Source organism: Phyllostomus hastatus, unplaced genomic scaffold, assembly GCF_019186645.2.
Source record: "Phyllostomus hastatus isolate PE091 unplaced genomic scaffold, TTU_PhHast_1.1 phas_contig_312, whole genome shotgun sequence".
NCBI classification, from domain to species: domain Eukaryota; kingdom Metazoa; phylum Chordata; class Mammalia; order Chiroptera; family Phyllostomidae; genus Phyllostomus; species Phyllostomus hastatus.
Window position 1 is genome coordinate 656,969 of NW_025333849.1, and position 14,908 is coordinate 671,876.

Consider the following 14,908-nt stretch of genomic DNA (forward strand, 5'->3'; position numbering starts at 1 on the left):
GCCATCATGGGGGAGGCTCTGGAGCACTTCTTTGTCTTCGTAGGATTGCTGGTGTGCCTGGTCTACCTGGTAAAATGGGTGAGATTCTCCAAATGCGTTTTCCTGCACTTCCGGAATGTTTTGCCAAGGTCTTTCTTGAAGTCAATGGGACAGTGGGCAGGTAAAGAAAGCATTCCATCTTTTGGTTTCTGTTGTCCTTGCTTATTATTATTTGTCTCAAAAGACACATTGCATCTTTTCCCTTTGAGAGCAAAGATGTAATTCCTTTGCATGATTTTAAGTTGGAGGGTTCTGGAAAGCATGAGCAAAGTTTGAATTGTTGGAAAACAAAGGCTGGGCCTGAGGGGGTGAACAGGGAGGACTGTACCTGTCTGCCTGTCCTCACCAGCTGCGCTTTCTTCCCCGTGCGGCTTCTGATGGTACAAGTAGTAACTGCTTCAGAAACTGCTGTATCCTGTTCTCCACATTTTCAGAAGCCTGGAGTGTTTTGTTAGTGTGTTTCAAAATTTTGAAACCTGAATCATTTCAATTCACTTTATTAAAAAAATTTTGCCAAGTCCTTTTGGAAAGTGAGTGCATTACGAAATCAAGGCAGGAAAGATCTCTATGGAGACACCTTTATAAGATAGTTAGACAGAAACTCAGTCTGGTGGGTGTCCTAAGTGGGTTTGTTGCTGCCTCCCAAAGGGACTTATCTCCTAGAACCGCCACGTGGAATTCCAGCCCATGGCTGGGTTTAAGGTGAAGGGCATGAGACTGGCTTCAGCATTTCCTCAAATAAAGTACTAAGGTTACATTTCCAAGTTGGGCACCAAGAAATCCAATGACTGAAAAACAACTTAAGCAGCTTTAGAAATACCATGCCAGGAGACATTGTAAACAACCCTATAGAGCTGCCAGATAAAATACAGTTAAATTTGAATTTCAGATAAACAAAGAATAATTTTTTAGTATATGACAACCCAAACACTGCATGAGACTTGCTTATACAAAAAAAAATTATTCACTGTTTACCAGAAAAATCAAATTCAACTGGCATCTTACATCCTTATTTGCTAAATCTGGCAATCTTATAACTTTAGCAATGGAAATAAAAAATTTTAACATATGAAAATTGTTTGAAATGGAAAATAGGTTTGTAACTGTGGCATGCTCCACTTGCAGAGTGTGAGTGTTTGCTCCCTCCCAGGGCAATGTGCTCTGGATTCACATCCAGTACTCGCCGGTGAACTCGCCAGGTGCTGGAACTCAGTGGTCTGGATTCACACGCTCTGCTCTACACAGATGTGAAAGCCCATACTGGGGGGCTTGGAACTCTGTGCATGTGCTGCCCATCCGTGCAGGGAAGAGCCCCTTTAAGAACATACATTGCAGAAAAAGTTCGCAGGAGGCTAGAGGCCAGAGCATTTGTTGACTCAGAAAACATAATCTCAACCTGCCTTTTGAGTCAGTATGAATAATGTTATCATTAGCAGGAATGCAATGTCTTTGAGCATAAGCAGGTATTGAGGAGATAAGTGGAGGGGGTTGGAGAAAATCTAATTATTAGAAACTAAAATTTTAACCCCCCTAGAGCTCTGTGGTTGATTTGCTAATTATGCCATTGGTATATCTTAAAAGACTTGTAGCTGCAAAGTCAGACAGTTTGGGTTCAAAACCCATCGTCATAACTTTTAGCAGTGTGACCTTGATAGAGTTAAGAATGTCCCCTCTTGGCTTCTGATCTGTAAATTAAAAATAATGATAGTCCCTACATTAGAGTCTTATTCTGAATAGTAAGTGAGATGATGCATCTATAACACTTGAAACTGTGCATGGCGGAAAGGAAGCACTCAATACATACCAGACATTGATTGATATCATTATTTTAACTATAGTACAGGCCTTGTGCCGGGTGATTTTGAATGTCCCTGTAATAGAGGCAAAGGCGAGGCAGAAGATAACTCTGAGCATATGTCGCACAGGAGCTCCAAACTCAAACCAGGGAGCTGCTTAAGTATTGGTAATGTTATAAAAAAACAACACAAAAAACACCAAGTGGATTAGCTGATATGGACAAGCCATTTATTCCTCACATTACAGGGGAGTGTGCCAACCACGGACAATCGGTGCAAGAGAGACAGCCCCTCCTGCTGTCTGAGGCTCTGTTTATAAGGGGTCCCAGACAAAGGGGGCACATGTCCTAAGAGGACTCTAAATTACATTACTTCAGTGGGTAAAAGGTCTCAAGAAGCAGTCACAGGACAAGAAGCTGCTCCCAAAGGAGATAAGGAGGGAATTACAATTGTTTTGGGAGTGGTCCCAAAACAATACACATTCCTTCTGACCAGCCTTCAGTCATGGGAGGGAAAGGGCCATGTCCACTGACCCCACAGCATAACAAGCCCTTCTACTAAGATGAACAGGTAATGTGCATAGATCCACTTAAAGTACCTAATTAAACGCATAACCACTAGCAATTACTGAAATCAGGGTGCTTCTGCCAGTGTGCTGCTGGAAGCTCATACAACTTCATGTGCTCTTACTCTCAAATAAGCTAAATGTATATGTATGTTTTGTTCACACTTTTAGAAAGCACAACTTTTAATTGTTGGTGCAAAGGTAAATTGCAGGTATGTGTTTATTGAATTGTAGCACATTTTGATATTATGACTGAATGAGGTCTATCCTAGAGCTCAGCCATTAAATATGTATGCAGTATTGAATATAAAAAAATTAGAAGGCCAATCGATTGTTCTATATGAAACAATAGCATCATTGAATGCAGGCTCTTCAGGTCCCTTCAGTTTATTTCATCCTCCTTTTGCATTTCTGTATTTTCATCTTTGTTAAGTTCCCTACCTTTCCTGGGCTTTGATTGTCATAGATCTGTAGGAGTGGAGAGGGGAAGGAAGAGGACTCAATTTTTAGAAGGAACCTTGAAATGTCCTTACAGTACAGTTGGATGTGTGGATGGAGATAACAAGGTGCACTGCTTGCCCTTGATGAATCAAGGCTTATGGGATCTGAATGAAATGTGCCCTGGCTGAAGTTTTTTATTTCATTTTGTAGTGTGTTTTCTCTAGCCTCACCAACCCCTGTGCAGGGGGAACAGGTCATTTTGAATGTTCAGTGAGGGAATTTGAGGGCTGCAAACTTCCCAGTTGGGTGGGGTGGGCTAGGAAGCAGAAGGGCGCTGCTTTGGAATACAGTTTTGTGTCTCAGAGAGCAGGCCTGTGAGGAGACATAGCCAGTGAGCAAGGGGACTTACAGGTTAACTCTGTGCTCTAAACCGTGTCTGCTTTTCGCAGTGATCACTGGAGCGGGAGATGGCATTGGGAAAGCTTACTCATTTGAGGTGAGTTGGGTTCTTGGAGGCGGTTCTCTGCCTCTCGTGCTGAATGCGTCGTGGTCCTGTGACGCCCACCCTGAGCACTAGTATCTGAAAAAATACAATGATATGCAAAGGTGGCAGCCTCTCCCCTCAGGACTTGTTTTAAAATTTAGGGGCCACTGTTATTTTCTAGTGTAATTGTACCACAAGCATTTATATACTTGAACACAATTTTTAAAAATTATAAACTACTTTTATTTAAACTTTACATTATAGTTAGAGCATATATTGATTAAAAATTATTTGTGTAGGCAGAACATATTATCTATGACTATAATTTCAAGAAGATTAATGGGCATTACCAAATATTACATAAAGAAATGATTTGATAGGGCTGAGAGTCACCGGAATGTGATGAGCATCTTTTAGTATTTCTTCCCAGGCTTCCTATTTCTCTGCAGATAGATAGATAGGTAGATAAGTAATAGATGAGTACCTTTAAAAATACATTTATAGCATATGTAGTTTTATATGCTGTTTTTATTATTATTACAAATTCCATGAAGGAAATATTGTTTCCTAGAATTCCTACATAGTTTATTTCTTCCTAGAGTCATCACACTGACCTCTACAACCAGGTAAAACACAAAAGAAATAGAAAGGGCCTTAGAAATTATGAGGATGGCTGTCAAAAAAATCAGTAACACCTTAAAAATATGAAATGCACGTCAATGATGAAAACTACACTGAACACCAGCGCAGCACCCACGTGTCGCCTTGTCCCCAAAAGCCTTCATTGTGATAGATGCTAAACCACCTGGGGTGAAATGGACAGTGTAAGGTGGAAACACCTGGGGGCACATGGTGGAAACTTCTGGGACCTTAAAAAGCCTAAACCACCTCAGCTAAAGAAGCTCCTAGTACTGGTCTCTTGGGTCTGCCCTCCCATTCTTCGTCCTCTGATAGTTTCCTCGGTGCCGACATTCTCCTTCTGTTCTTGCTCTTACCCCAGTCCATGTACAACACCTTTCTGATGGTGAGTGGTGCCCAGCGCTCAGCGGGTGAGTGCTCATATGTGTGTTGAGGTTGGGGAGACCACTCAGCAACCATTTTCTGAAACCTCGTGTCTTCCATATCCAAATACGAGGAGGAAAGCTTTTCTAGCTGTGTGCATTAAAACTGTATCATCTTTTATGTAACCATTTCCTACCTTAGACCAGGTTCCTGGAGAAGGCCTAATCCCTCATTCAAAAGACCCCTGGCCTTACCTCTCAGTTCTGCGGAGTGGTGAGAACTTTAGGTCCTTTGCAATTTTCCTTAAACTCATGCTGGCTTGACCTACTTGTGGTCCTCTCGATATCTTAAGACTCAGGCCCATGTGGAAGTTCCCCTCAGTCATTCGTTTCTCCACTGTTTCCAAAAGCAAACAGACTGGGGTTTGGGAGCTGGGGGTGGCAGTCCTCACTCTGACACTAACTGGAGATTTTGGACAAGTTGCACATCCTTTCTGGGCTTCCAGTCTTCACCAGCACAAAAGATGCCTCCCAAGAACTTTCAAGTTCTAAATTCTGTTTCTGCTCTAGATTAATTCTTGTTTTGTTCTTCTTGTATAATCTTTTTCTTTGTTTCTTTTTGTTCTTTTCTAAGGCAACATGGTAGGCAGTTTTCTGGGCTCCTTACCTCTCCATCATGCAGGCTTTTCTCCCTTCCAGGGAGCCTGCTCTTGTATCTCTGGTGCATGTCATCCCAAGGGGAAGCAGTGTGGAGCCTGGGAGACTGTGGACTTAATGGCTGAGCCCAAGTTTGGGAACTGATTAGACATGTTTGTGTTCAAACCCTGGCTGTGATGCTCACTGCAGAGTTTACCCATCAATAAGCTGGATGTGAAGACCATCCCGCCTGGGCGACTGCAAAGGTTAAGTGGCACGAGGAGGGCAAAATGCTTTCTTTGCACAGAGTAAGCTCTTCAAGCTCAAGCTAGTGACTATTATTATTGGATGTTTAAACTGTGCTTCCTTTCCCATGTAATCCTTTTGTGCTTACCCATATTTTTACTCTTCCCATTTTCTTCCTTCCTTCCTGATGTTCCCAAGATTCTGTCTTTTGTTATTTTCTTCCTATTCAGAGAACTCGTTTAGCTATTCTTTTAAGGTAAGTCTGCTGGTGACTAATTCTCTTTATTTCCTTCATCAGCAACGTCTTGACTTCCCCTTTACACCTGAAGGATAACTGCTGGATAGTTCATGGTTGACAGTCCTTTCTTTCAGCTCTTGAAAAATGTGCCACTCGCTTCTGGTCTCACAGTTTCTGATGAGCCTAATGTCATTCAAATTGTTTTTCCCTTTTAAGGAGGGCGTTGTTTTTCTCTCCCACTGTTTTCAAGGATTTTTTTTCTTTATCTTTAGTTTTCATTTTAATTATGATGCTTCTTGGTGTGCATTTCTTTGGGTTTACCTTGTGTGAGGGTCACACTGCCTCTTGAATTTGTAAGTTTATGTCTTTTCACAAATTTGGAAAATTTTCGCTCATTCTTTCTTCACGTACGTTTCCCTCCAACCCTCATCTCTCCTTCTGGACTCTAGTGACAGAGCTGTCAGCCCTTTCTTACAGCCCAACGAGCGTTCAAGAGGCTTCCTGCTTTTTTTTTTTTTCAGTGTATTTTTCTTTGTTGTTTGGGCAATTTCTACTGTTTTATCTTTGAGCTCACTAATTCTTTCCTTGGTCCCCTCCTTTTTACTGTTGAGCCCATCCAACTGGTTTTTAATTCTGGGTATTGCATTTTTTGTTCTAAAATTTCCATTTTGTTATTTTTTTATATCCTCTATTTCAGGGGTGTCAAACTATTTCCACCGGGAGCCACATCAGTCTCGAAGTTGCCTTCAAAGGGCCAGATGTAGATCTTCTTGCCCCTAGTTAAGGAGTAGTTACATTTATACAGTCCTAAAACTACATTTGGCCCTTTGAAGGCAACTGCGAGGCTGATGTTGACCCCAGTGAAGATGAGTTTGGCACTCGTGCTCTATTTCTTTGCTAAAACTTTCTATTTTTCATTTGGTTTAACTGTGTTCATCATTGCTTATAAAAGCATTTTTATGATGGCTGCTCTAAAATCCTAGTCATATAAATCTGACATCTGTGCCATCTTAATGCTGGCATCTGCTGATTGCTTTTATTTCACTCAAATTGAGATCTTCCTAGTTCTTGGTGCGAAGAGTAATTTTTGAATGAATTTTGGACAGTTTGGTTTTATGTTAGAGACTTTGGATCTCATTTAAGTCCTTTTTAGGGCTACACCAGCACTGCTTCGGCAGGGGAGTAGGACTGACTTTTCCCTACAATGTGAGGTAGAAGCCCAGATTCCTGCTTGTTTTCATGGCAGTGCGTTGCCTCCTTGTTACTGTGGGGAGGGGTGAGAGCACTGGCTCCCCCTTCGGCCGCTCTGGGTGGGGAAGGTGAGAGTGTCTCCTCACTGCTCCCCAGGAGGCCACCAGAGGTGCCTGGGGAAGACAACAGGGTGAGGGGGAAAGTCCTGGCTGTCCTCGATGACTTTCCTGCCACCATACCAGGAGAAGGGAGGGAGGGGAAGGGGTGCTTGGCAATAGAAGTTCAGGTTTCTTTTGACATGGTGGGTGGGTGGGATGAAAGTCCCAGGTCTGTACTTGGCCTTCTCTGAGACCAGCCAGCCTGGCTGGGGGATGGGGTCATTGTTACAGCAGTCTCACCCAGATGAAAGTCTCAGCTCATCATGCAGCATTTATAGGCAGTGGTGGCTGTAGGACCATAAAATGTTTGTGAATTGTTTACCTGGAGTAAAGCAGTTTTTGTTTAAAGTCTTCTGCCTTGCTGGTCCTTCGGTCAAGAGAAGAGGCTTCTGTTGGGGCTTATGTCTGCACTTGCTGGTGTTTCTGAAGTTGGGGATATGTGAGCCCTCTAGTTAGCTGATCTTCTCTCCACCTTTTGGAGTTCCTTTCCTGTATTATGCCCAGGTTGCCCTTTGTAGTTGCATTCAGTGGCAGGAATGGGGAAAAGTACTTCTACTTCATCTTTCTGGAAGCCTATTCTATATTGCATTTTAACTTAATCTGCAGTTATATTTAGAGTGGCAAAAGAGGCTTCACCTCCTGCTAAAGGGATTTCAAACATTACTGGGAGCAAGTGGGAAAACATTGTGGGAAGGGATGGGCCTGGGAGAAAGGACCAAAGAGGGCCTGCCTTCTGTGCCCCTGAGGCTGCTGCGCTGCCCTGTCTCTCACACCATTTCTCCTCCTTTAGCACCTGAATCCAAGCCTCTGCTTTATTCACTGTCACACAGAGGGAGCTCTGTCTTTCCTGGCAGTCCCACCACCTGTTATAGATTAGTAGTGACAAGCACCTTCCTTGACCAAGGCCCTAACATGCAGTAGAAGGAGAAAGGCCCATTCATCAGCGTGGCAGCCATTCTTCAGGCTGGTACCCTGCAGTGAATTCTGGGAAACAGAGAAAGTGCTTCTGTGGCTTAACTCCCGGGAAAAGGGGGACAGCAAAACCCGCATATGGAGCCTGTCATCCTGGACATTCTGGAAATGGATTGAGCTCTGCTCAAGTGGACAAAGGGGACAATGCTGGCCCAGACAATTGAGCGCTCTCTGCACCCCCTCCTGGCCCAGACCACTTCACATGGAACTTAAAAATGTTGATGGCTCTTGAGAGGATGGAAAGCCCACCAGACAGAGAGCATCCTTTGTGCCGAAAATGCAAATTGTTTCCCATTTAATGGACAATCTCCCCTTCAGGAGGCCAGTGAAGTGAACTGAGACAAAGGTGCTACATTTTTAGCCATCCTAGGATGGATCCCAGGACTCAAAGATGAGGGTGGGGGGGGGGGAATTTCCCATGTAGAAAAGAGAGGGAAGACTCTAGGGTACCATTGGCAGGGTCCCCCTGGAAACGGGACAGTCCTTGGTTTTTATTTTTTAATAAAATTTAAAACTTTAAATTTTCTACTTATTTTTAAGCTTGTTATTAAACTTTATTTCTCAGAGAAGTTTTAGGCTGACTGTAAAATGGAGTGGAAGTTACAGAGATTTTCTGTTTGCGCCCTGCCCCCACACACCCATAACTGCCCCGTTGTCAACACCCCAGCCCCGTCAGAGTGGGGCGTTTGTTACAATCAGCGAACATACGCTGGCACGTCATTATCACCCAGAATCCACGGTTGACCTTAGTGTTCACTCTTTTTGGTTAGTTTTCCTGTGGTGGTTGTTTTTCAGAGGAAACAGTCACACAGGCACGACTGAAGATGCGTTTCTTTGAGGGAATCTGTCTCCTGCCTCCCGCTCCTTTGCTTAGTCTGGCCAAAATGGAGCCTTATCTAGGGTCCATCGAAACTGACATCAAATCTTTGGCAGATTTTTCTGTGGTTTATTTTTCATTTAAACCAGAGCTGTGTTCCAGTTTTCATTTTTGAATAAACTTTTTTGTATGTCACATTTAAGTACACTAGGAAATTGACTATTGAAAGGGAACAACAGATGCAGAGAATCACCTCTAATTATCTTTTAAAAAAGATTTTATTCACTTATTTTTAGAGAGAGAGAAAGGGATGGAGAAAAAGAGGGAGAGAAAAGTCAATGTGTGGCTACCTCTTGAGTGCCTCCTACTGAACCTGGCCTGCAACCCAGGCATGTGCCCTAACTGGGAATCCAACCGGCAGCCCTTTGGTTCACAGGCCAGAGTTCAATCTACTGAGCCATACCAGCCAGGGCTAATTATCTTTTTTTAAATGTCTAGATATTGATTGATTTTTAAAAAACTTTATTGTACATATTCCAGGTCAAGGACTTTATGGCTGAGGATCGTCTGTTAGATTGAATGTAATTTACTTTAAAAACTTCAGCATAGATGATATGATATGCATGTGGGTCAGTTAATTTTTATATTTTAAACAGTTTCTTGAGATATAATTTACAAAGAAAAAAATTTACGTAAGTGCACAATTCAGTGATTTTCCTAAATTAACCAAGTTGTCCACCATCATCACCATCCAGTTTTAGAACATTTCCATCACTCAATACAATCGTAATAAGTTTCCTCACGCCTGGTCACAGTAAATCCTTCATTCGCATCCCTACCCCTAGGCCGCCGCTAAGCCTTTCTGGTTACTTCATGCAAAAGCCACCACACAGTATGCAGTCTTTTGCGACTGGTTCTTTCACTTAGCACAGTGTTTTCGAGGTTCATCCATATTGTAGCATGTGTTAGTGGTTCCTTCATTTTTATTGCAGAATAATATTCCATGGTCTGGATATACCATAGTGTGTTTATTCGTTTACCAGTTGAATGTTTGGATGTTCCCATTTTTTGACAATATGATAACATCACTGTTAACATTCATATGTGAGTCTTTGTGTGGACATATGTTTCCATTTCTCCTGGGTAGATTACTCAGGAGTGGAATCACTGGACTATCTGGTAAATTTATGTTTAAGGTCCATGAGTTTTAGCCCCCATTTCTGCAGCACTTGGTTCATAGCTGAGGTTAACACCCACAGGTGATGTCTGCTGGGTTTCTCTACTTGCCTCTCCAGACCCACTCTCTGTCCTTCCTCACTCTGCTCTGTGCCCCACGAGGCTGACTTGCACCAGCAAACTCAGGTGGACTCTGGTTTCAGCTGGGTTTGGCCAGTGGGGAACCCTGGCAACAGGTGAGAGGGAGGGTGGAGAGTGAGGTCGGGTTCTTTTCTGTTCTCTCTGTGGGTCACGCAGCGTTGGCTGTGACCCACTGCTGAAGATAGCAGCGCTGCTGGGCAGCCCTCTTCACATAGTTCTTACTCTGGTTCTGCTAACAGTTCATTCCTCAAACTTTTCAGGCCCACAAGTGATGACAGGCCTATTGTCATTAGCCTCAGAGTATCGTGGTTTCTCTACACCCTACACACACCTTGTTAATTGTCCTTTTATTAAACTCTCTTCAAGTTACCCAACTTGAGTATGCTGTTTCTGTCAGGACCCTGCTACCTCCAGTGGTTAGTTAATTTTTTTAATCCTCATCCAAGGACATACTTACTGATTTTAGAGAGAGGGGCAGAGAGGGGGAGAAAGGGAGAGAAACATGGATGTGAGGGAGAAACTTCGATTGATTGCCTCTTGTATGTGACCCAACCAGGGACCGAACCCTCAACCTGGGCATCTGCCCTGACCTGGGAATCTAACCTGCAATCTTTTGGCCTACTGGACCACACTCCCAACTCACTGAGCCATAACAGCCAGGGCCAGTTTTTAGTTAATTTTTAAAGATACTAAATTGAAGTTCATCAACATGTATGCGTCAGCAAATTGGACTTTCATTAGAGGGTTTGCCAGTTAGCCAAGAGATGTTATGAATGATTTCCCTCAGAAAATGCAGTCCAAGAAAATGTGGATTAGCTAGAAATATTGTACAGGCACTTTTGTTGTCCTCATTAAAAAAAAAAAAAGACGTGATATCTTGTTTGGCCATGCATCTTGACACTTAGTGAAGGATTCTGTCACCCAAACCACAAGAAGGCTGACTGCATCCTGCCCCAGGACCATATCTACCCATCTGGAATGAACCTTCATCAAGGTCCTCACAGAATGCCTAAGGGGCAGAGGGCTAGGAGTCTGCTGAGCTGTAAGAACAGGTTTGTGATGGTTTTTGGTGCCAGTTTACTGGCAGATGTTGGTGTGGTAGGATTTGGTTTGAGGCTTGCTTGCATTTTGAAGCACGCCATCTGCTGGCTGGGGTGTGGGGAGAAGACATGAAGCCCTCATCTACTCATTACTGGAGGATACAAGAAAGGCCCAATGATTATGAACAACCGAAGCATTTAGAACAGATAAAGACATCAGATTTACTGCCTGATGTCTAGGGTTCCGGCCATCCAGGGCTCCCGTTAGCTGTGCCCAGGTATAGGACCCCCGAGGCAGCACGTGCAACTGCTCTGGCCTGTACAAAAGCAACCTACTGTCCTGAAGCAGGGCCATGACTGCTGTTCTCCCAGGTCTCCTTGGCCCCAGCTGAGCCCCATGTGGGAACCACCCAGTCCACATCTCTTGCTCTCTTAAAAACCACTGTGACCTGCTTTTCATGTACTTGTTTTGTTCTCCTTTAAAAAAAAAATTAAAGGTTTTATTTTGAGATCATTGGAGACTCATATGCAGTTGTAAGAAACACAGAGTTCCCACATACCCTTTCCCCAGTTTCTCCACAAAGTTACCGAACAGTATCAAGTCAGGGTGTCGGCACAGAGACAGTCAAGCATAGAATAGTTTCATCACCCCAAGGATCGTTTATGTTGCTCTTTTACAAACACCCCACTCCCTCCTACTCCCACTCCCTCCTTAATCCCTGGCAAGTACTAATCTGGTCCCCATTTCTATAATTTGGTCATTTCAAGCATGTTACATGAATGGAATCATATGCTTTTGTAACATTTTTGGATTGACTTTTTTTCACTCAGCATAATTTTCTGGAGATTTATCTAGGTTGTGTCAATAGTTTGTTCCTTTTTGGTGCTGAGTAGGATTTATGTTACAGCTGTTTCAGCTTGCTCTAACCTTTCACCTACTGAAGGACATCTAGGTTGTTCCCAGTTTTTGGCAATACAAATAAAGCTGCTATAAACATTTGTCTCTAAGTAATTGTGAGAGCGGAAGTCTCTATTTTTCTGGGATAAATGCTTAGGAGTGCCACTGCTGGGTGCTATGGTAGTTGCATGTTTAGTTTTAAAGAAAACTGCTGAACTATTTCCCAGGACGTCTGTACCATTCCCACCAGCAATGGCTGAGTCACCCAGATTCCTCATATCCTTGTCACACTTAGTGTCATCACCTTCTTTTAATCTTATTTTATCCATTCTGCCTGATAGCTGCATAGTGAGATCTAATTGTGGTTTTAATTTGCATTTTCCTGATGTCTAATGATGTTTATGATTATATTTTTAATTCAAAGAGGCATAAAGAAGAGAACAGCAAAGGTCATCATCTCTTTGCCTAGATAATCCCTGTTAAAGATAAAATAATGCATGCACAAAATGAGAAAACTTAAGTACCACAGGAAGTCATAAAAAGAAATAGAGGCCTTTCATCATCCCTGCCCATATCCTGCCCTTCTCTGTCAAGGTCTCTGTGTTCAGAATGTTTTGAGATTTTTTTCCAGAAAGTGTAAATAAAACCCATGCTTATGCCCACACTTCCATGTGGATAAGGATGTTGATAGAGTGGTGGAGGATGGCTGCAGTGACAGACGGAACAGCAGTCCAGATTTTCCTGATTGGCAGGTGGCTTTGTCCAGGCTCCTTCTGTCTTGTCTTGTGGGCCTTTGCTCCACTCTTCAAAGCTGGAGCTGGGTCATGAGGCTGCACGTGGGTGTCCTGCAAGCCCACTGACAGTCCTGTGGCCAAACCTGGGGCAAGAACAGCCAGGTGTCATTTAGTCTCATGCCCACGAAGACGTGGCAAACAGGTTTCAGTAGGCCACCAGCAGCCTCCCTCAGATGCATGCCTGCATGTTAGTTTTTGCTGTGTCAGCACCATGGGATCCTACTTTACACAGCCATGAACCCTGCTCTTATCTTTGTGCGGTCCGTTGAATAATCTAGGGTGGAGATCTTGCCACAACAAAGGCATACGGGTAGATGGCCTACATTCTTTTTAATGATCTCAGGGATATTCCTCTCCAGGGATGTACCGTGTCTCTTTTATCAGCTTCTTAGGTGTTGGCACTAAGGTTGAGTTTCATTTTTGTTTTTACAAATAATGCTTCAAGACACACCCTTGAACATATACACGTTCAAATATACATCCCTATCAGTAAGATAACTGGCTCATGGGTATGTACATTTAAATATTGGATACTATTGCCAAATTGTTTTCTATATGACGGAACCAATTTTAACCCATCCTATATTATTATACATTTTAATATTTATATAACATGAGTTTAATATATTTAAAATATTATGCATTTTACTTTTTGTCAGTCTGATATATGTAGGTAAACCTGTATTCTTGGCTATTAATGTCCAGAGAGTGCTAGAAGCAAAATACACAACTAAACATTGTCTGGTTTTATTCCTCCACATCTGGGCAGCTCTAGTGCCACCCCCAAAACCTGGGATGGTATGGATACAGGCACTGCTCCCAGCTCCTATGTGACAGACAGAGCAGTCAGAATCCTTCTCAAGACAGTTCTCCAGGAAGCTACAGGGAATGGCACAGAGCTGGCCCTTGGAGTCTATTCACTTGCCTAGCTCTGCCTCAGACCAGCCCAAGATATCCCCACTGTGACCTATTCTTGACTGTCATCTTACTTGGCAATGTATGATGGTACTTTATGTTGTTTCGGCAAGAAAATTCTTCTTCCTAATGTCCAAATTACTCAAGTTTAAGTTATTCCAGCTGCACTTTCAGCTTATTCTCTTTCATCTTGCCTTAAATGAAAATAGTAGCTTTTAATTATTTTTGCATTCCCCTGGATTTATTGCTTTGTTCTTGTGTGGCTTGACTTCAACCCTATAATTTCTGATTTAGGCTTTGACTGTCCTAGGTTCATTGTAGTATGCCATGAATGTGCATGTGCGTGTGTGTGAGAGAGAGAAAGAGAAGGGGGGAGAGAGAGAGAGAGAGAGAGAGAGAGGAGAGAGAGGACAGAGAGGAGAGAGAGAAAAATGTATTAAACAAGAGTGTATATAATGCATAGATGTGTTTTAAAAAATAGTGACATGAGTACTGTGTCCTTTATCATCCAGCTTAAGAAATATAATATGACCCAAGTCCTTGAAGCATGCCATACAGTCACATGTCATGCCTTTGTGTTTCCTCTCCCTCACCCTACAGATGTAAGCACTATTATGAGCATTGTATTAATAATTTTCTTACTCAAAAATTCTATTACATATGCATGTATCCTTAAACATGTCGGTTGCATCGCTTGTTTTGAATTTCACGTAAATTGGTTCATATATTGATATTTTTTTTGTTTTTTTTTAAGGTGTGGTTGTTAATAACTGTGAGTTTGCTGTCACTTTACTATTCATATTTTTTATCTTCTTTTTCTTAGATAAGTCCCTTTAACATTTCACATAATAAGGGCTTGGTGATGATGAACTCCTTTAACTTGACCTTATCTGAGAAGCACTTTTCCTGCCCTTCCATTGTAAATGAAAGCTTTGCTGGATAGAGTAGTCTTTGATGTAGGTCCTTGCCTTTCATGACTATGAATACTTCTTTTCAGCCCCTTCTTGCCTGCAAGATCTCTTTCGAGAAATCAGCTGACAGTCTGATGGGAACTCCTTTGTAGGTGACTGTCTCCTTTTCTCTTGCTGCTTCTAAGAATCTCTCCTTGCCTGTAATCTTGGGTAATGTAATTATGATGTGCCTTGGTGTGTTCCTCCTTGGGTCCAACTTCTTGGGGACTCTGAGCTTTCTGGACTTCCTGGAAGTCTATTTCCTTTGCCAGATTGGGGAAGTTCTCTTTAATTATTTGTTCAAATAAGTTTTCAATTTCTTGCTCTCCCTCTTCTCCTTCTGGTACCCTTACTATTTGGATGTTTGAGCATTTAAAGATGTCTTAGAGGTTCCTAAGCCTCTCCTCATT

General features: G+C 42.6%; 1 protein-coding gene across 1 annotated transcript in view; it reads left to right on the forward strand.

Annotated features, from left to right (window-relative positions):
• The window catches only part of HSD17B3 (hydroxysteroid 17-beta dehydrogenase 3), an 83,679-nt gene continuing 68,771 nt past the window's right edge, over positions 1-14,908 (forward strand). Inside the window, exons 1-2 of the mRNA XM_045839809.1 lie at positions 1-160; positions 3,291-3,337. Of these exons, the coding sequence (XP_045695765.1) occupies positions 7-160; positions 3,291-3,337 (201 nt within the window). The 5' untranslated portion in view covers positions 1-6. The remainder of the gene's footprint in view (positions 161-3,290; positions 3,338-14,908) is intronic.